This window comes from Alligator mississippiensis, chromosome 5, assembly GCF_030867095.1.
Source record: "Alligator mississippiensis isolate rAllMis1 chromosome 5, rAllMis1, whole genome shotgun sequence".
Lineage (NCBI taxonomy): Eukaryota > Metazoa > Chordata > Crocodylia > Alligatoridae > Alligator > Alligator mississippiensis.
Genome location: NC_081828.1, coordinates 201,585,946 through 201,608,079, shown reverse-complemented (window position 1 = coordinate 201,608,079; position 22,134 = coordinate 201,585,946). Strand labels below are relative to the sequence as shown.

Genomic DNA, 22,134 nt, shown 5'->3' with positions numbered 1-22,134 from the left:
TTTTCATGTGGTGGGATGAATTCAATAATATTATTTGCTAAAAGATGTAATGCCCTGTAATGCATCTTACCAACACTTCAGAACCAAAACTATTTTCACTGGAGGAAATTTGGAAGAATTTTTCTGAAAAGAATTTTGTAGAGCTAGCAAATGGGCAATGTCAATAGCCTATTAGTCCAGGATAATCAAGCTATTTTGACCTATATAGCACCTTTCACAATAATGTACTGAATTTCATTAAATCCTTTATTTTACAGAACAGGATACTTGGATACAGAAGTCAACCTTTCCAACCTCTGTCTTCCCTTCTGCAGAAGATAAAGCAGTCATGTTGACATGTGCACTACAACAGCTGAGAACAGCATCCCAATGAGCTTTGGGATCTCCAACACTATTAAAGCACATAGAGCTGACTACTATCACTAGGGTTCAATGCAGTTTTATACTTGGTGTAGGAATGCTATTTACTGGTGCCAGGAATTTCTAAAGTTTGAAACTTGGAAGCTCTCTGCTAATCACGAGCTAAAACCAATGATCCAACAGCAATCTACTACTGCTAAAAACTATGATAAAAATTAGGCCAGTGGTCCCCAACTGGTTGACTGGGGAGCCTCTTAGTTGATCCTGGGCTGCAGGGACTGGGTGTGTGCACGCATGCATGTGCGCCCCCCACCCCCTCAGCCCAGCAGGTCAGTCTGGGGGAAGGGCAGGTACAGGAGCCAGATTGAGGCTCCCACAGAGGGAGGGAAGTGCGGTACAGCTAGGCTGGGTGATGGGAGGATTGGAGCCCAGGGGGTCATTCAGGGATGGCGGGCTACCCGCCGCTGGGTACAGCCCAGCGGAGGCCCTGGGAGCACATGCCCCCCGGCATCTCTGTGTGGGACGGAAGCAGCTGCCGCTGTGCCTCAAGCTCCACTCCAGCTGGCCACGTGTAGGCACGGCTCAGCCCAACAGCAAGATGCACACGGTATCTGGCCGCTCCCAGGCCAGCTGCAGTGGGGCTCAGGGCACAAAGCCCAGCCCACAGCAGCAGCCGCCTCCACTGCATACAGATGGGGGGTGGGACACGTGTCCCACCCAAACGTAGGGCAGTGTGGGCGGCTGCAGCAGTGGTGACAGAGGGAGTAGGGTTGGAGCAGGGGCAGCTGGGGCAGGGCAGGACAGAGCCACAAGTGGCTCATCTGGGGGACACAGGGAGGGGGAGGCATGCCCCCAGATCTGCATGTAGGGTGGGCTGCAGCTGAGAGCTGGGCTCTTCCCAGCATGGGGGTTGGCCCATGTTGTGCTCAGGCTGGGTAGCAGCGGGGCTGGGAGCAGGGCTCCAGGGGGCGAGGGGAGAGAGGCAGGCTGCAGCCACCCAAAAATTCACTGAAGCCCCGCCAACCATCGCTGTCAAAGCTGCTGCCACCTGCCCTGAGCACAGCATGGACCGGACCAGCCCCGCCCCCCCCCCCCCCCCCCCCCCACACCAGGAACAGCCCAGCACTGCCTTCCACTGCCCCTTCCCCACTCCCCCACTGACGGCATGGGGACCATGTGCCCAGGATCTGCACGAGGCAGGGCAGCTGCCACTGAAGGCTGGGAAGCTGCACTGGGCTGTTCCTGGTGGAGGCTGGGCTGCGCTGCACTCAGAGTGGACGATGACACTGGGAGTGGGGGTTGAGGGGGCTACAGTGAATTTTCAGATGGCTGCAGCCCTGCTCCCAGTGCTGCCATCACCTGGCCCCAGAATAGTGTGGGTCAGCCCCACCCTCAGGAAAAGCCCAGCCCCAGCCACAACCCACCCTATGCTGATCTGGGGGCATGCAGTCCCCATGCCCTCCCAAGTTGTACACCCACCTCTCCCTGCACCCCCTGGACTAGCCAGTCGTGGCTCCCTCCTGCCCCTGCTGAAGCCCCACTCCCTCCTACCTGCCCCTGCTCCAGCCCCACTCCTTCCCTCACTGCAGTTGGGGTAGGGGCAAATCGAGGCTCCAGCAGTGAGAGAGGGAGTGGTGCTAGGGTTGGGCCCTTGATCTGCCCCGCCCCACCACGGCCCTTTCCACCCACAGCGGACTTACCTGCTGTGGGGGTGCGCCCCCAAATAATTTTTTCTCCCTCTGCCTCGATCTGCCCCCCTTCCCTCCCCACAAACTTACCTGCTGGTGGGGGGAGGGCTGGCAATAGATCTTGGGTTGCTTTTAAATTCCAAAAGTGATCTCCTACTTAAAAAGGTTGGAGACCACTGAATTAGACTATACTTAATGAAGATTGCCAAGAATTATTATAGTATGCAATACTTTACCTATGTTGGTGGGGGCTGTGTACTCATAAGCATACTGGTAGAATTTTCTGGCTGCTGCTGAATTCATCTGAATTAGAGTAACACAACGTTCACACCACACCTCCTCAGGTTGATTAACAGGCAAGAAAGAGTTGAACAGGAGATTTACTATCCGTCGTGATACTGGACGTGAATCAACTTCAAGGCGGGTCAAAAGATGGTCCATGGGACAGATTTTCCAGAACTTTTTTTTTTTTTTTTTTTTTAAAGGAGAGAAGGAGAATGAAGTTAGAGTAGAGAAAGCAAGAGACAAAGAAATAAGCTGCAACAAGTATATTTTGAAGAGTATTGGTTAACACTGGGTGCATCTACACGTGCTATTAAGTTGACACTGGAGTTAACTGCTCCTGGGCACAGCATCTACACACGTGCCTGGGACTGCAGCAAGTGGAGCCAGGGAGGAGCAGCCCCAAGCTTCCGGCTGCAGAGGGGCTGGCAGGAGCTATGAGTCTGGCTCTCCAGCTGGCTGAGCTGACCAGGAGCAATTTGCACCTGAAGGTCTCCATCCACATGAGTGTTTGATCACAATTAATTACTCCACCATAAGATAGCACTGTCCTGACAATACTACATTACAGCCAAGTTAGTTAATTTACTGCACCCATGTGGACGATGATGTTTTACTGTGGAACTAATTAGTCAACTCCCCAGTAAAGCGCACGTATAGATGCACCCATTGACTTTGAGCAAAACTAATCATTGTATGGACTAACGTTTGTTTTTTAATAAAATGCTAATATCTACTACAAGCAACAGCAAACAGTACGTCATATCTACCATGCAGGGCCACAGCCTGCAGAGCTTCCCCATGAACCAGATGACATGGTGCTAGGGGCCAGATGTTGCCTGCAGGCTGGGATTTGAGCACCCCTTTACTAGAATAATGAAAAGATCAGAGTATATTTTTGCCAACTAACAACATTTAAATCAAATATTTGGGGGGGTTTCTACTTTATAGATCCAGTTTATTGGAAGATCAGAGTATGACTATAGGCACTTATCATCTAAGTCACATTCTCATTGCCATCCTGGAAACTTTTTGATGTTATAACTTTGGTGTACTGTCACCCCCACTACAGGGCAGGGGGGGTGCAGGAGTAGCTGTGAAGTTACAAACTGTTGCTGAAAGTATGGCTTACAAAAATATAAAAATGAGAAAAAACCCTATGAAAATGATGCACACACTAAACATACATTTTACTTTTACAGCTTGACATTTACCATAGTGTATGTGTGAGCATGCATGCAATCCCCCTCCCCACCTGTTTCTTTCTTTTTTAAAGACAACTTATCCCTTGAAATTCCATCACTGGCAACACCTGAGTAATCCATAGGGTTGCCCCTCAAGATCTGCTGTTTAGATCTCTTGACATTTATGCTAACAGCGTTAATAACAGCAATTAGGAGGTTGTCATCTTCTCTGAGGACCACCACTAGAAGGAATGACACTGGCTGAGGGTTTCTATGAGTGGTAAAACTCAGATCTCTTCCAGAATTTTCCAGGATCTAGAGGCAATTGAGTTCTAGGGGCACAGACTCCGATGTCCATTCCCTTCCTACATGATCCTGCCCCAAACTTGTCTCCTTTTCCCCATCTTCCTCAAATTACCATTCTTTTTACCCAGCAAATCTTAATGTTCCAATCTTACTTCCCTGTTCCCCCTATTCAGCCATTTTCACCCTTTAGCTCCGTCTCCAGTCTTCTTCTCATCTGTCCCAACCTCCAGGCAGAGGCATAAGGAACAGACTTGGCACCATGAGCAAACCCTGAAGGAGAGCTGAATAGATGCTTTCATGTGTTCTGTCAGCTTCAGCTATTGCTCTTAAAGCAGCAGCAACAATCACCACTGCCAGGGACTGTTCTGGAGTTCCAGGTATAAGTAAACTGCAAGGAAGCTCTTGCTGCTGAAATGCAGACTTGTGGCAGGCAGGGGGGTGATTCCAGTAGCCCTCCTACATCCAGGCAGGTGCCCCTCTCACCCACCCCCCATTACACTACAGCCTCTAGGCCCCCCTTGTTATTATCATATCCTTTTGCACCCATTCTCCCTCACCAGGTTCTTTATCTAATCTCAGTGCTTCACCCTCATCCAGCTTCTTATAAAGTCTCATTGCCCAGCTTTTCACAGTTCATCTTCCCCGCAAAATTCTGGCTCTTCACAGGACCCATCTATCTTCTCTGCCTGCCATCTCTTTCCCTTTGTTGACCTGACTGGCTTCCAGGCCCAAACTTCTTCCCAGCTCCAGTTCTCCTGCCCAGCTAAACAAAATATTGTCTGGAAGCACCCACTCTTGCTCAGCAAAATATCATTAACCTGAATCACTCTTCATCCAGCCCAGTCCAGTCCCAACCTCCACTACCAGGTCCCCCACAAATATTCTTCTTTTCCCAAGCTACTTTCCCTCGTCTCCCCCAGATTCAGTTCTCATCCACTCTGCATTCAATTCAGGCCGCTTTCTTGAGCTGTGGCCATTGAAAACACAAGGAAAGAGACAGATGCCCTGCCCTCATTTTCAGCAAACACACACACATGCAGCATGGCTTGAAGCAACCAAGACATTTCTCTACATTTGCAGTTTTATTTATGCATCTCCATTCTAAGAATGGAGCAAATTAAGTGCAGATAGGCAAGTCAGTTGCAAAGGTCTAGCAAGTTTCAAAGCACATGCCAATTTTGACCTTCTTCCCCAAAAGGCTCATAAGCTTGGCCATATTTGAGCACATCTTCACAAGGTAGCAAAAGACACAGGGCAGGGAGCAGGGGCGGGCGAATGGACACTGCTCTCACACACAAAACAACATATTTTTTCTTAGCTTCATTCTTGAACATGAATTTTTTGGCTGATAGTCTACAACAAAATCTAGACAGATCTCCAGAGAGTAAAATTCCAGCCCAAATGGTTGAAAACAGGATAAAAAATAGAAATCATTTATTAAGCTTGATAATTAATTGGCAGTACAATGAGCCTTTCTAATAATCAGGAAAAAATAAGACAAACGTGCTAATAGTTAATAATAATAATCAGATTGGCATGTGGTAGGGCAGCATTTGTCAGTATATTTTAGGGTATAGATGGCTGATCTTTATCGTATACAGAGAGCTTAAAATATGTGCCAAAAGAAATCTAATAATGCACAGTACAAGAGAGGAGACCTCTTATGTTCTGTTGCAACTGTGCAATGTATTTGTGACAAGTATTGCACTAATTATTTTATCATTTAAGAAAAGGATCATCTTGTGTTGCTTCCTATTCCATTTGCTCAATTTCTCTCCCTCTCCCTTGTACCTTTATACATTCTTGTGTGTAGCTTGGCTCCTTTCTCCCCTGATCTGATATTCTTTTTATATTAGTGACCCTGCCCCACTTTCTTTTCCTGGCAGCTCTGTTCCCTTAACGCTGGTTGTCTCTCTCATAAGTAACAGTTGCCCCAATGGAAAAGTTCAAAATGTACTGAAACACAACCTCTCTCTTCCTTTTAGGAATTCTGTATTCATAAATATATAACCTTCACAATAAATGCTTTATTCTATTTATATCTCCTACTTGCTGTCTCAGAAGTCCTACTTATCCTACCTTAGCAGCCCTAGCAGCCTTAATTTTCAGCAGCATATCAACAAAAGCCACTCGCACTTTCTCAGAATTGTCATGGAGACTGTATTTTACTGCTGGTAGGAGCTGCTCCAATAACGGGTGGCTCAGTGCATTCTCCAAAATTATAGGCAAACACTGCAACAGAGAAAGATCACACTGAATAAAAATATGAAAAGAACAGACATGCATAACTTGAACCAAAAGTGATAGAAATTACTGAACTAGAACATGACACTTATAAGGCTAAATAAAAAAGTGGCAGTTGTATTTACATTCTTTGCTAAAATAGTCAAATCAAGGTGTTAAAAGAAGAACAATTCAAGCTCTTGAATGAATTGCTTTCATTTAAAAACAAGGGGTCTACATTTAAGATTTTTTTTTGCACTTGAACAGTACTTCTGTTCAAGACTTGTATCTGAAGAACACCCTGCTGCCTGGGAAGTCCACCTTGCTGGCATCTGAGAGAGGCAGAAGAGCTGGGATGTTGGTCAATCAAGCAGGGAATGGCCTTTCCAGAGATAGGAATCACATAGTAGGTATGCACAGGAAAACCTAAAAAGGACTATAAAATGTACAAAATATACAACTTAAACCACATTATACCACTTGTTCTCTCTTCCTTGTTGTGATGCCATAGAAAAAAGTTGGATGCCATAGAAAAAAAGTGATGTCATAGACTGCCATAGAAAAAAAGTAATAGAAAAAAAAGCTAGAACCAGTTTCTACAGTTGTTGGATAAAATATACCTTTTTTTTTGCTTTCTAAAATTATTTAGACAAAGTCTGGTTAAAACATCAAGCTAAGACCATGGTCCTTAAGTCTTTAGCTCCACAGAAAAACAGGAACCAAGATAACTGGATGTCACAAAGCCTCTCAAATCTTTGCTTCCAATACTCAGTGCTGCAAGTATTTTATTTTTCTGCTTTTTTCAAAATATTATACAAGTGCCACTCAAAGTAATGTCCCGTCTTTTTTCCCCCTCAGCCAAACATTACTGAAAAAATACTGGAAAATACAGCATGGAAAATTTGTAGATCATCACTGAACCTACAGCTATTTTTCAGCATAGTCTCCTTTTCAGTCAACAGGTTTTTTCCATTGGTGAACAAGGGTAGGCATTCTAACATAGTAAAAGTCCTTGTCGTACAGCCTCCATCACTTGGCTATCATCCCTGACCTCTCCCCCTGAACCGCCCCCACTGCTCCACCAGAAAAAAAACCAACACAGCTTCTCCCTTCATTCTGGAGTCTTTATGGAGGATGGGGTGGCACAGCCCATCTAAACAAGATATTGCTTGTGTAGTGCACAAGCTGGTGTGTGTGCAAGTGTTGTGTAGAAGCAGCATCTCTAACATGCCTGTTGCTTCCTTGCAAGTCATGTTTCAGTTTTTTCAGGGTTCCGACATAGATCTCCAATTTTACTGTGGTTCCTTTAGGAAAAAGTCAACAAAAACAACGTCGGTAACCCTGGCTTACTCAGAAGATAAAAATTAAGAGACATTATTTTCTGCCCAACCCTCACACATCTTATAAGACAAATTATGTAAAGACCAACTTAGAGACCTTATTTTAAACAAGTAGTAATCCATCTCAGGCTGGCCTCCATTAATGAGCCCAAGTTACAAGAAAAGCAGAAGTTAGTATCAAGACGTTTTATAAAATTTGCACAATAGTCTTACCTTAAAAACTGAGCAACGAACATCAGCTGAAGTTACATCAAAAGCCAGGTCTCCAATTAGCTTATTTAAAAGGTCAGCAATAATTGTTGCAGGTATCATCTCCCAGTATTTGGATGTTATTTTACTAACACCAAGTACCCCTATAGAGCGAACCAATGGATGCGGATCTTCTAACAGACTCTAAAGTAAACAGAAAGGGGAAAAAAAAGGAAAGGTATTTTATGTATGCATTATTTTGCTTTCTGATAATCATTAAAATAAGATATACTGATAAAGCTCATCCCATAAGCCTTTAAGCAGTTATTCAAAGTGCGTTATGTAATAGTACCATATGCAGGCTGGTGTCCCAAGAGGACTTTAAAATGTTGTGTTTGTTTATTAATAGCAATAATTTGAAAACAAAATGAAAATTAAAAATACTGGCCTGTATTGTAAAATAAATAAATAAATAATTATCAAAAAGTCAGACTTTATAGGATATTTTAAAAGTGCCTGCTCAAAAGTCAAATCGTACCTTTGAGTTTAGGCATTTCTGAAAATTTAATCTATACGGTCATATTTAGGTATGTAATTAAGCATCAATCCTCTCTGCTCATGAAGAGAATTTTAGTTATCAGATATTTAGCCTGAAAATCATTATATTAAGTGTTTTTCCAAACAGAGACAGTCTAGAAATGAGCCAGGCCTATCTAAATTTCTAATGGATCATTTTAATTCTCTTTGTATCTCTGTTCAAATATATCATCTTAATAATAGAACTGCAAATATTTAAGATTAATCATTCACTGAAGATTTTGCACCATTAAAGCCCTTTTCACCTACTAGCCTAAACTGTATGTCTTCAACTTGTGTCATCTGGTCTGTCCAAACAATCTCCTGGGTTTTTCAATTGTATTGTTAATTCATTCAAATACTTAATTTTCAGGCCATTTTCCTCAGCCAAACCTTTCTATACCTCTAGTAGGTGGTACACTAATATGCCTCTACATAAAAGAATATGCATGATTAAAAGAATATAATGGCATAGTTCTGGGCTTAATTTAACTGAAGTGCAAGTATTACAAATTACCTTTCTTCTGAGCATGTTTCACTAGAAGTTTAACTTAACACTTTGTTACAACATTCAGACTTCTTGAGAAACTTACAAAAAGTTCTTCAAAGTGTTTCTGCATATCATTATCCATCTCCTCATTGTTAAAGTGGGGATCACGGATAGGAAATGCTTCAACAAACAACAATGCTGCATTTGCTCGAACTTCTGAGTTTCTAGCCTGTTATAAGGGAGAAAAAAAATTGTGTAGGAAGATGATGCTCTTAATATCAAAACTCACTTACCACATACACTCTTCAATCACCTTTATCAGTTTATTAATTCTAATCGAGACAAATTAACTATTAAACATATGAAAAAATATAGTATCTAATATTCCAAATGAGAAAATGTGAGCATTAGCTCCAAAAGTTTTATTATTAAACAAAAACTATAATAACCAGACCAGAATAACATTTATATAAATTTCCTCCTTGTCTCAGCATAGTACCAAAATCTTTCCAGGACAGGAACCCCTAGGCACTATACAGACACAGATCCTAGAAAGTTTACAGCCTAAGATGAGACAGAAAAGAAGCTAGAATGCATGCAGAGGAGGAAGTACAGGGTCAGCAGGACAGTGGTCTTAGCACACCTGGCCTCATGCTGTTTTTTTCCCTGTAGATAACGTGGCAAAGGGAAGTTTTAAGGAGGGTTTTGAAGAAGGTTATTAAGACAGCTTTCAAGATGTTCAGGGAGAGTTCCTCTAAGCAAGTGGCTTAGCAGGGGAGAAAATATAAAGATGTTTATTTAACAATTCCATAAGCTAACACTGAAAACTAGCATTAGAGTATAAGTGGAGGCAAAATTTGATGCATCACTAGTTAATAAAAACTGACTGGTAAAGTTGGACAAGGCTGCAAGGACCAGGAAAGCAAATATTTATGGCTTATTTTGCTGCATTAGAGAAAGAAGCAGAAGAGGGATACAACAATTGTTTACACTAAATACAATATGATAATATATCTTAAATGGGAATTACCTTTAATGCTCTCCAAAGTATAGGTTGATATAATCTATACAGCATTTCTTCAACTCCCTCACGGACTTTACTTTGTTTGTGAAAATAGCTCAGCACCTGTCAAAAATAAAAAGCTAATGGTATATTTCATATGGTAGATTCAAAATATTTGAGAAAGGCAGTTTGTGTCTATTCCATGATATCTTTTACAGGGCACCAATGATTTTTAGATTATACAGGCAGAATGATATAGAGAAGATACAGCAGCTGACCCAGTAATAAATTAATGTATTTAAAAGGGCTCTTTGAATATATATATTAAAAAAAACAACAGAAATAGATCATGCAAAGAATTCAGACAGATGTGCCAGTAGAAAGGGCAAAGTCATGACAAGAGTGCTTTTTCTCAATTCTTTTATCTTGTTCAAGAGAACGATATTCTTTAGCATGGAGGAAGATTTCAGTGGGGGGGAAAAAGTCATTTATTAAAAACAAAGGAATTTTATGAAGGTCTCCAAGTGCATCACATCTGCAGATTTACGTTGAAGTGGTCATATGCCATGGTCAGAGCCAGGTGTTTTCACCTGAACGATACTGAAAAACGAGTTTCCAACACTGAGGTCCCCCCACTGCAATTATAAAACTAAAATTTAAAACCTGACCAGACCAAAAAGAATGTGCACAAAGACACCAGTTCAGAACAACTGGTGCCATTGTATCAGGTGAACATAGGATGGTGTTACAGGGTAAACTGTCCATTTGAAATGTTAAATTACAGCTTAAATGTAAGCACCTTAATGGCTTTACACTACATCATTCCATGTAGATTTCCTAAGTAAAACTTTACTTAGTAACTGGGGAAAGCAGTGGAAACTCCTCTCAGTCGAAAGCATACATAATGATGTTTTCATAAGCCATGTGCTCTGTACTGCATGAGCAAAGCCTAACTAGTAGATTAAATGCCAGGGCCAAGTTAGGAAAGGGAGTCCTATCCAGGAAGAGCTTGGCAGCATCACGAAGCAGAAAAAATGAACATAGACAGCTTTGTCAGTTATCTTTATAATCTATGGTGATAAAATAGATTATGTTTATAAAAAAGTTACACTGGTAGAAAAATCCCAAATCCCATCTACATATACACTTCTAAAACTGAAGGGGAAAAAGGAACCTATAATATGTGGATCTTAAGATGGGAAGATTCTGTCTTGAGTCTGACTTTTCAAAATTTTCAGTTCCATAAATTATTCAACAAAATTTCTCAATACAAGGAGCAAAGTGTGCAAATGCAAACAAAAATATTTTAAATCAATTTTTACTTCTAATGGCCTGAATTGAAATGTATACATTTTTATATTTTATATAGATTTTTTACTTTTAAATATGGGACCTGAGCATATGTGTCCCACTGAATTATTCATCTAACTAACACATCCAGTTAATGAAAGAAAATGAGCAATACGTTTTCAGAGTAAGTGCACGCTCAAAAAATGCATTTGAGGACTAAATCAGAAAAAAGCACTTTACAGTGTATGATTTTGTCCTGAAAAGCCATTTACTACACATTGCAGTACTACTGATTTATATTGTACAGGAACATACCTCTCTCACTTTAGGATGCACAGGAGAATTTCTAGGAAGATGAATTCCATGATGCATGAAATCCTGAATGCAATTATATTCAAGGGTCTGAAGAGAAAAAAAAATCCATGCATAAGATTCAGTTAGCATACAAACATGGTTATTAGATACATAGGTTAAAATAATACTTAAGACTCTCTCCTGTTTTTATATTTAAGATTATGTTTTCAGTTGTTTATATGAGCACCAGATTTTACCATGGCAGATGTTTCTTGGCTTGCAATCTTCCAGCGTCTGCCTTGGTCTGAATCAAAGCCAAGGTTGAGGGGAAAAGCTTTACATAACAGTATGCACAGTTTTAAGTACTAGCTTTTCACATTTCATTTCTTAAGGTAGCCTTAAATCTGGTCAAAAGTTCTTGAAATTAGCTGCCAGATGTGAGCTGTCAAATACTGCCTGGCTGTCTCTCATTAATTGATCGTAACTATTTACAGTGAACAATAAGCTGAATATGAGCCAGCAGTGTGCTCTTGTTACCAAGAAAGCTAACAGCACACTGGGCTACATTGGCAGGTTTGTTGCCAGCAGGTCAAGGGAAGTGATTACTCCCTTCTATTTAGTACTGGTGAGGTCATATCTCAAGTACTGCGTTCAGTTTTGGGCCCCCCACTACAGAAATGATGTGGACAAATTAGAGAGAATCCAGCGGAGGGCAACAAAAATGGTGAGGGAGCTGGGGGACATGACTTATGAGGAGAGGCTGAAGGAACCGGACTTATTTATTTTGGAGAACAGGGGATTTAATAGCAGCCTTCAACTACCTGAAGGGAGGTTTGAAAGAAGAAGAAGCTAGACTGTTTTCAGGGGCAGCAGATGACAGAACAAGGAACAAGTCTCAAGTTGGAAAAGGGAAGGGAAGTTAGATATTAGGAAAATCTCTCTCATGAGGAGGGTACTGAAGCACTGGAACAGGTTACCCAGAAACATGGTGGAATCTCCATCCTTGGAGGTTTTTAAGACCCAGCTAGACAAAGGCTTTGCTGGGATGATCATGTTGGGGATGGTCCTGCTTTGAGCAGGGGGTGGACCACATGACCTCCAGAAGTCCCTTCCAACCCTAATTTTCAATGATTGTATGACTAAACTAAAGGGACCCTTTTCTCTCAGAAGTGATCATTTATATGGAAAACTTGAAAGAATCTCAAAAATACCTAATCCAAATTCAAAGCAGAGCACATACCTCTAAAATCTCTCCTGAAGCCTTCTTCCAAGCCCTGAAATAAATTTCTGCAACATGCATCACCAGCGATCTGTGTTAATAAAGAGAAAACCCAAACTTCTTTACTATCCCTGCATCAAACATAAAAAAAAGGCAACAACAAAATGTGTCCATATTAAGTGATAAAGAGCACTGAAATGTGTTATACATTCCCTCACTTGGTGTTGTTTTCAAAATACTAAAATATCAGTCCAGGATATTTGCTTATCTGACTGAAGAACATGAAGATAATTCAGTTATACTTACACAATATGAGAACATACAGAAAACTTTTTTGTTTCTGTTAGAGACCTAGACAGATACTAAGACGCAGCACTGAATTCAAGTATGTTAAAATTATTTATAAGAAAATATCATTGATCTAAATTGGAAGCATTAAGCAGATTTTTAAGTTAATGAATTATGATTAGCCTATTGAAAATAGGCTAGATATCATCTTATTGAAGAATACCATTGCTACATACTATTTTTTGTGGAAATTCCTTTGGCGTAACCTTACAACAGTTTCTCTTAAATAGCAAAGATAAATCTAAAATTTAATCTTAAACAGAGTAGAATTATGCTAATCAGGCATAAAAGCTTTTTAAGTCTCCATCAGCAAAGGTGTGCTAATTTTTATATTGTACAACATTAATAGTATAGTAATCCAGTCGCAGTTAGACCCCTTTTGGGTGTGGCAAATATTTAAAAGTACAATCAACCAACTATGGATACATAGTAAAATCATACACTATGAAGGAATGGAAAGCAAAATATTAAACCAGACAAGGTACAGATTAATCTATGTAGAATTAGGGATGTAAATATAGTTAAAAAAAAATTTGTTTAACCTCCTCTGATTATATCACTTAAACGATTAACCAGTAACACAGCTGCTGCTAGGAGCTGTTCCTGACTCCCAGAGCCCTTTGACTGGGGGGAAGAGGGAAGATGGAGGCAAGTTCAGCCAGACAAGGCTTGAAGCCCTGTCCTGGGAGGGAGGGACCACCTGTGAACAAGCAGCTAATTGCTTAACTGACAAGTCATTAGGCTGCTTTGTTTTCCTCCTAAATTATGGGTACTAGTCCCCCTCACCCCTTAAATTAATAGTTTAACCTTTCACATTCCTATGTAGAATATATATGTATATTTTGATAATGTCTATAAAAGTATGCCTATATATGGCATGTGATTCAGATTTTTTTATTTGGCTAAAGCTAGCAGCTGCATTGTGAGGTATGGTGACGTTCTGGTTATTCCGATTCCATTCACTTTAAGGAGAAATATATTAAGTCAAAGAAATCACGCCTGCTATTCTCACTACTGATTTATACAAGTTAGTTCACAGTTGGCTTTTAATACTAACTCAAGTACTATTATATATGTTTGTAAATGGAAAGTCCTTAGGTTTTTAAAATCCCAAGGGGGAAAACAAACAAACAAATGAAATACTAAACACTTAAGATCAACAGGAATCTGCTACACCTGAGGTGAGCAAAACATGAGCACAGGCTGGATCCAGCTTGACAAGGGATTTTTATCTGACCTGCAGTGGGTCTCTGAGCCTTGCCAATCCCAGGTGCGGGGGGCAGCCCGGGGCCATGGTGCATGCGGCCAATCCCACCACTCCCAGGTGCACAATGGGGCTGGGACAGCATGGAAGCTGCACTCAGCTTCCCAAGAGTGGCAGTTCCTTCCAGCTACTGCTGCCACTGGACCTACTGCCTGGGCACCCAGCCCATCTACCCCACACCCACTGCTGGGGGCACCAGACAGAACAGATGGGCAGGGTCTACACAGAGATCAGCCCAGGACCCTGAAGGTAGGGCGCACTCAGTTGGGAAGATGGGGCTGCAGGCAGGCAAGGAGCAGCACTTGGGAGTGGGACAGGCGGGGAAAGGGCCGGACTGTGGGGCGGTGACAGCACAGGGCTGTGCTGGGAGTGGGTTGCCAGCTCTCCCCTGGGCCTCAGCCCCACGCTGTCACCATCCCGTGATTCTGACCCCAGCCCTGCCTGCCCATCCCACTCCCAGATGCTGCTCCCTGTCCACCCACAGCACCATCCCATCCATCCAGCTAAGTGCGCCCAGGATGAGCTACAGCCAGTCATTCCCACCAAACACAAGGCCTTGGTGAAATGGAACAGTAAGTGGGAAGTTACCTGATTCAGCCATTTGCTTCTTGGGTTGTTCTGTAGCTTATAATCACATTGAAGAATTGGTTTTGTTTCTCTAACAACCAAGTCTTCGCCTGAAAAGTTACCCTGCCAAAGGGTTGCAACCTTGACCTTCTGGTATTACTCTAATTTTCAAGATTACATATTTCTAATGAGATCATGAAGAGTAGCTTTCACTATAAAATTCCAGAAACATCAATTCTCTTTCAGCTTATCTAACTGCTCACTCTTGTACACCTGTTTACACATTTATCAAGAAACAGTAAAATTAAATCAAGGTATAAACATATTATGACAAAAATAAAAGATGAGTGAGAACAGCAGGTCATTGAGTTGTAAGATTTAAAAATTGCTGTTAAGTCATATTAAAAGATTTACTGCAATTTGTTATTTTTCCACTTGTCTGGAATTCTTCCAGACATACAACAGACAGTTTATGGAATCTAATACTGTTGCACTACTTCAAGGGACACCTCAAATCTGGGTTTTACAACAAAATATAAGATGATCAAAATTATTTTAACAAACTATTCTATCATTGTTTGCAGCTGCAATATTATGTCATAATATACTATACCATGATGGAAAATTTGGAAATTAAATTTAAAAAAGACAAAAAAATAGAAAGAGGTAATGGAAAAATAATGTAGATTTTAAAATTGTCTTAATTTTTGCCAACTTCAGAACAGTGTTTGTGATAAACAGTTCCTTTTTTTTTTTTTTAATGTATGAGTTTTACTTGATATGCTGTACATCCTAGTTCGTACCAACACCATAAGGTCATCAGAAAAAAGCTCCAAAAAGCAGTATTCTTGACAATACCTACCAAGTCTCTAGCAACTGGAAAAGGATGCTCATTATGCTCATTTTCAAACTGAGAAAGGTACTATCTTTTCAAAGGCATGTATCTACTTTGCTTACAATTTAGGATAGAGATTTGCACTTAGAGACATTTCAATTAACTTAAAAATTTAGGTCAGGTGGAAAAGTTTAAGTCATGGATGCTAAACAGCACCAGGAGTAAATTTTCAAGCATTATACAGACAATATCATTGAAGGGCAGCTAGGAAATCTTTGAGTATTGTAACAAGGTTGCTGACTTAAAATATATAGACATTATCTTTTACTTAACATATAGGACTATTTGCATAGTCAATACTATTTGCATAGTCAATGTATATACTGTTTCTGAATGCAACTCTACTATCATCACACATCCTACGATGAAAATAAATTATTTTAAATTTTTGGTTACCAAGTCTTCATTGTTGCTAAGCAACCTCACTTCTTTTCTATTTTGTAGTCATCTCTGTCCAGGGCTGTCCTCAGAGGATTTCTGAAGCCTGAGCATCAGCTGGTTATCAGACAGTTCCCTGCGGACTTAAGTGAATTTGTTTCTCAGACCAAAGCAGCCTGCTACGTTCAACTGTGGAACTGTTCTAATTTTGGCTCAACCTTTAAAAACAATCGTCTTTAGAATACCTTAGAAAATTAGAAATACTGTTTAGTAATGCTGACTCTTGCATTCAATATCTCAAAATGCTGAATGGTCTCATTATTCTAGATACTGCATAAAGGAAACTTGCCTAGATGTTCAACTTTCTCATTAAAACTTTCTTAGGCAATGCTTATGATTTCATAGGAGGGCTTACTAGCTTTGTGGTACTGATATTCTAGACCAGTGCTTCCCAAACTCTTCCTAAGCATGACCCCACTTCCTCAGCATGGCTCCTCACTCCCAAACTAGAGCGCCAACCCCATCCGCTAATGTCGCAGTCCCATTTGGGGTCATGACTCACAGTTTGGGAACTACTGTTTGAGACAGACGGTTAATAATGGATTTTCATTAATAATAGGTTATGGGAGAAAAATCAATATTTTTTAAAACACTGTCCAAAAAGTGGTTAGGTTATATTCATGTGCTTGTCCCAGGAGATACTGGGAAAACTGAATGTATAATACACACACACTGGCCAGACATGTATTCTACATTTAATGACAACTTTGCTGTTTTGGAGAAACTGCCAAAGAAAATACAGCAGGATGACTATTTTGGAATAATGCCTGTCAACCTATACTCACTAGCACCACAGTGAATGATATTCTGAAGTGGATCATTTGCCATACAGTTCCAGAAACACAGACCATATTACAGAGCATTTATTTGTCAGCTTCAATAGGTGTTACATGAATTTCAGAAAGCTAAAGCAGGAATTTTGATAACAGGACAGTCAATCAATTTTGGATACTGGACATGCCCAAAATATCCTGATGGAGTGATTATGTTTTAAGTGACTCATCACATTGCTAGTGAAAGGCTTTCCATTTGAAATCTACTTTGACTGAACCATTTATTATAACGATATGCCAAGGAATTTCCTCAAAACAAACTAAGAGGTCAAATTAAGCCGTTACTAGCAGTTAATTAGCAATAATTGTGATCCTCCCCCAGAAACCATTTTAAGGGGAAAGGTGAGTGGCAGAGCACATCTGATGTCTGACATTTTAAGAGCTGGCAACAGGGTCCCAGTGACAAGGGTGTCTGGGAGTCCCAGCCACAAGTTCAGTTAATGGTGTCGTAGGAACCAGCCAGTTATTTCATATTTTTTGTGTAATAACTTTGTGGCTTATTCCTCATTCTATTATTGCATTAATTAACATGTAACCAGGTAACAATTTAAGATGCGATCAACTGGTTAATCATATATTAAGTTCAACGAGTGCCAGGGGCCTTGAACATTGACTAATGGGCACCTGCTCAATACATACTTTTCAAAGACATCTTATAAGAATTTACATCATGCCTGTATGTACTATGCATGTAGTGGTGCTATGTGTATATGTACTGATGTACAAGATATTATAAACACGTGTAGAAGGAATATGGGCCAGTAGATGTATACATCTCTGCATTATATCTGTAAAACAGGAATTCATTTTTTAAAGAGAAAGAAAAGTTCAATCAGCATTCATAATTGCAATGTTGGTACTACAATACATACTTTGGAAAACACTGCAATTGGTTTTTAATAGTCCCATGGATCATTTTAATGAAGTTTACATTCCAGCTGAACAAAAAGCTAAGGAATCTTCTTCCCTGTAAAAAGAAAAAATAGATGTTATACTATAAAAAAAATTCATCAATTAAGTTTCTCAGTTACCAATTTTAAATGGGCCTTAACGATTAAGTTGTTTCTTTAAAAATACTTTGATTACATCAGGGATGATTCTGATGATTGAACAAAAAGATAATACTTCTAAGCATTTTTATTTCCTACTGTACTTGAAATACTATTAGTATTATTAAGGGGTATTGAAATAATGCTCAGGCATCCCAGTCAGAGAAGCAGACCCCATTATGCTCAGCACTAGACAGAATTTTAGGCTAAGTTCTTTCTGCATTGTACATTTATCCTGGTGTCAAGGATCCTTTATAAAAAAATAGTAATTCTTGCATAGAATCACATTAAGGCGCTCCTTCAAAATTAAAAGAAACTGCTTACAAAGAGCAATAATTTTCTGAAGTCGCTTTGGTAAGAATACAGATCTGTTCATAATCAAGTGAAATGTCAGTGTGAAGAAAAATGGAATAGCAATTTGTTTATGGAACAGGTCAGCAGTAACTAAAAATCTTCATAAAGATAAGATCCAGTAAATTGCTGCTGGCAACTAGATAATAGGGCTGTGCGAAGTTTCAGGTGCTGATTCGATTCAGAGGAGATTTGGCTGAATTCGGCAGCTGAATCTGCATATCTGAATCAAATCAGGAGACCAATTAAAAGGTCTGAATCGATCTGAAGCTCTCTGAATCAATTCAGAAAAGATTTGGAGAGCTTTGGTGATTCGGGTAGTCCCCACTGGCTGCAGCAGGGAGCTGGACCTAGACTCCATGCTGGTAAGTAGAGGGCGGGACAGGAAAGATTGAAGGAAGGGACCATGGGAGAACCTCTGCCAGGCCCCACCCCTGCCTGCTCCCCCAGCCCCACCTGACCCCCACCTGTTCTCCCAACCCCCACATGGCTGAGCAACTTAGCAAGGCCATAGACTGTCTAGCAAGCAGAAAAGAAAAGAACCAGAAGATGGTATCCCAGCTGAGGTTCCTAAGTGTGGGAAAGCTAGCCTGCTACCACATCTTCAACTCCTTGCATGCTGCTGGAAGAAGATCAAGTACCCCAGGACATGCATGATGCTAACATCATCACTCTATCTACAACAAGGGAGACAATTGTGACCGCAACAACTATAGGGACATCTCTTTGCTCAGCATCACAAGAAAGGCTTTTGCCAGAGTCATCTTAAAATGCTTGCAACAACTTGCTGATTGCACGGAGATCAACAGTGAACATGATATTCTTCTTACACCAACTGCAAGAAAAATGCAGAAAACAAAATAAGCCACTGTACGCAGCATTTGTCCATCTGACAAAAGCCTTTGAGACTGTCAGCACAGCAGGTTAGTTCAGGGTCCTGATAAGGATTGGATGCCCCAAAACATAACTCAGCATGATATGCTCCTTCCACAAAACCATGCTAACTACAGTTCAGTTTGATGGATCAACCTCTGACAGGTTTAAGATGAAGAGTGGAGTAAAGCAGGGTTGTGTTCTGGTGCCCTTACTCTTTGGGATCTTCTATGCTGCTATGCTATGTTGTGGTGAAGCACAGCTGGGATGCTTGCCATGTGACTCAGATGGCAGCAGACTGGAGAAGAGCCAGCAGTGAAAGAAGCTGGGAGATACCCCAAGGATCATTTTTTTAAGGGGGAAGGTGTGGAGTAGAGCACCAGTGGGGCTCACCACTCTGGGGCTTTTAGAAGCTCTGTGGGAGCTTGCTTGCGGAGCAGCAGGGGAAAGCCTCCCACAGGAACCATTTTAAGGGGGAAGGTGGGTGGCAGAGCACATCTGGTGTCTGCCATTTTAAGAGCTGGCGGCAGGTGATACCCCATCTCTGATGAGTGGCCATTTTAGATCCAGGCCAGCAGAGCTGAAGGCAGCAGTTTGCTGCCTGACACCATGGAAGGAACCTCTCCTGGTGGAGCTACTGCTCCTGCAATAACTAGGAGGTAAGGGCAGGAGCTTATGGGCTTGGAGGCTTCTGGTCCTGGGCATGACTTGAAACTGCATCCTGCTGGGGAAGGGTGGCCTGGTGGGGCTCCTAGTGGCATGGGAGCCCTCAGGAAATGCCAGGCCAGTTACCTCCCCAGTGACAGACGAGGATGGGCACCTTAACCCCAGCCCCCGCCTTCCGAGTGGGTTATTTAACACCAAAGGCAGTAGAGGGCCAGGCACCCCCTGGTGTGGCACCTAAGCCCGGTGGGTGCAAGACCCTGGTGAGTGGGTAGTGGGGCCAGGCATGGCTGCAGCCACCTGAGCCCGTGTGGGGTGCAAGACCCCAAAGACTGAGAGTTGTGGGCCAGGCACATGGACAAGTGGCACCTGAGCCTGCAGGATGTCAACCCCAGGCCCCAGATTAGGGGGCGGAGTATCTGCCCCAGTGGAGGCGGAGGTGCAGAGTGGGGTGCAGAGGGGCACCTGAAGGCCTGCATGAAAGGGGTAGGTGTGAGGCCCTGGAGAGAGGGGCAAGTAGAGAGTGGTAGTTGTGAGGACCTGTGAATACGGGGGCATGAGATGAGACCCTGTGAGTAAGGGGTGTGAGTTGGGTCCCTGAGAGCAGGGGGCTTTAAGGTGAGGCCCTGCTAGCAAGGGGGCTTGAGTTCAGTCCAGGTAAGCCTTTGGGCACCTGAGGCCTATTTGTGGGGATGAGGGGGGCAGCAGTGGAGGAACTGCAGGTAAACACTGGGGCGAGTCAGGAGCCCCTTGATTGAGAGCAGCTGGGTGAGTGACCCGGCAAGAGACCAGAGGCCGAATCAGACCAGTGTTCTGCGAACCGCCCAGCGCTCGCCCAGATGAGGGTAGCAGGAAGATGCCCAAAAGGCTGCACGCTTGCTGGCTGGGGAGTGATGGGCATCAAGTCCAAGGACCCCTGCCCATGACAGGGCAGGATGAGTGTGTCCCCAGGGAAAAGAGGGGTGGTATGAGTGAGGCCCAGGAAGGGCATTCTGAAAGAGACTGGGTGAGACCTGGTAGAGAGAGAGAGAGGCCTCAGCGAGAGGGAGGCAGTACGAGTGTGGCCCGTAATAGGGCAAAACACGAGAGGCCTAACACTGTGCTGAGTTGGGCCCAGCCTCAGGCCGGAGCAAAGCACAGCTGTTAGAAACCTCTGTGAGGCATGAGACACATTAAGAGATAGTAGGAGCGTGTACTTTCGGCCCTTAGACATTAGGGCTGTTGAGGGGAGCCTACCATGTAATTACCAACTAATTACTTAACAGCAAGGCATAGCAGGTGAGAGGGGTGGGCAGCAAGCCCAGAGGCAGTGGGAGACCAGCACTGTGGCTGGTTGGGGACTTCCCACTTTGCCACATATGCTTTTTGATGGCTTGAAGGAAAGCATATACCTTCACACCAGATCAGATGGCAAACTCTACAATCTATTACTTCTAAAAGCTAAGACAAAAAAAGTGAGGCACATACTTATTAGGGAGTTTTTTTGCTGACTATGCTTCACTCACTGCCATGAAGGAAGCCAACTACAAATACTCACTAATTGCCACTCCCATGCTTGCAAGATGTTTGCCCTGACTATCAGCATCAAGAAGACTGTGGTCCTAAGACAGGGTGCACACTAGTCACCATCTATCAGCCTTGACAACACACCTCTCAAGGCAGTGAACAAGTTCTGCTACCTTGGATACACAGTAAGCGACAACCTATCACTGGATGAAGAGCTATAGGTGTTCACTGGAAAGGCTGCTACCACTTTTAGTAAGGTCTTCAAACAAGTCTGGAACAATACAAAACCCACAATCAAAAATAAGACACTTGTGTACAAAGCCTGCATCCTCAGTGTCCTTATGCACAACAGTGAGACATGGTCAACATATGTACATCAAGAAAAGATGAACAGCGTCCACCTACGCTGTATATGGTATACCCTTGATATCAAGCAGCAAGACAGAATCACCAATACAGATGTCATTGCCAAAGTTAACCTGCCAACCATCACTACACTACTCAAACAGTGGTGCCTATGCTGGCTTGGCCATCTTCGCAGGATGAAAGATGGGCACATCCTGAAGGACATCCTATATGAGCTAATTGCAAGTGGAGAGAGAAGAGTAGAGCACCCAAAACTGTGCTTCAAAGATGTCTGCGAGCAGGATAGGAAGGCTTTTGAAACTGACCCAAACCTTTGAGAGGCCTTAGTACAGGGGCAGGCAATTATTTTGGGTGGAGGGCTGCTTAAAAAGGCTGGGTGAGCTTTTGAAGGCTGCATGGGTAGCCCCATCCCTTAACAGTTGGACCACCCCCTGGTTGCCATCTTGGGACTGGAAGTCCCTCCCCTTACCCCCCCAGAAATACTCCGGGGGGGGGGGGGGGGGGGGTTGTATCTCAGAATCATCACTCATTGATGAA

At 42.4% G+C, this 22,134-nt stretch overlaps 1 protein-coding gene across 3 annotated transcripts in view; it reads right to left on the bottom strand.

Moving 5' to 3' along the window:
• The window catches only part of NCAPG2 (non-SMC condensin II complex subunit G2), a 77,948-nt gene that overhangs the window by 34,056 nt on the left and 21,758 nt on the right, over positions 1–22,134 (bottom strand). For all 3 annotated transcript variants that reach the window (XM_006265223.4, XM_019498753.2, XM_019498763.2), the window contains 8 exons: positions 17,662–17,756; positions 12,466–12,535; positions 11,247–11,333; positions 9,669–9,764; positions 8,742–8,867; positions 7,597–7,776; positions 5,900–6,052; positions 2,285–2,507 (listed from right to left, as the gene is read on the bottom strand). In XM_006265223.4, the coding sequence (XP_006265285.2) occupies positions 2,285–2,507; positions 5,900–6,052; positions 7,597–7,776; positions 8,742–8,867; positions 9,669–9,764; positions 11,247–11,333; positions 12,466–12,535; positions 17,662–17,756 (1,030 nt within the window). The remainder of the gene's footprint in view (positions 1–2,284; positions 2,508–5,899; positions 6,053–7,596; positions 7,777–8,741; positions 8,868–9,668; positions 9,765–11,246; positions 11,334–12,465; positions 12,536–17,661; positions 17,757–22,134) is intronic.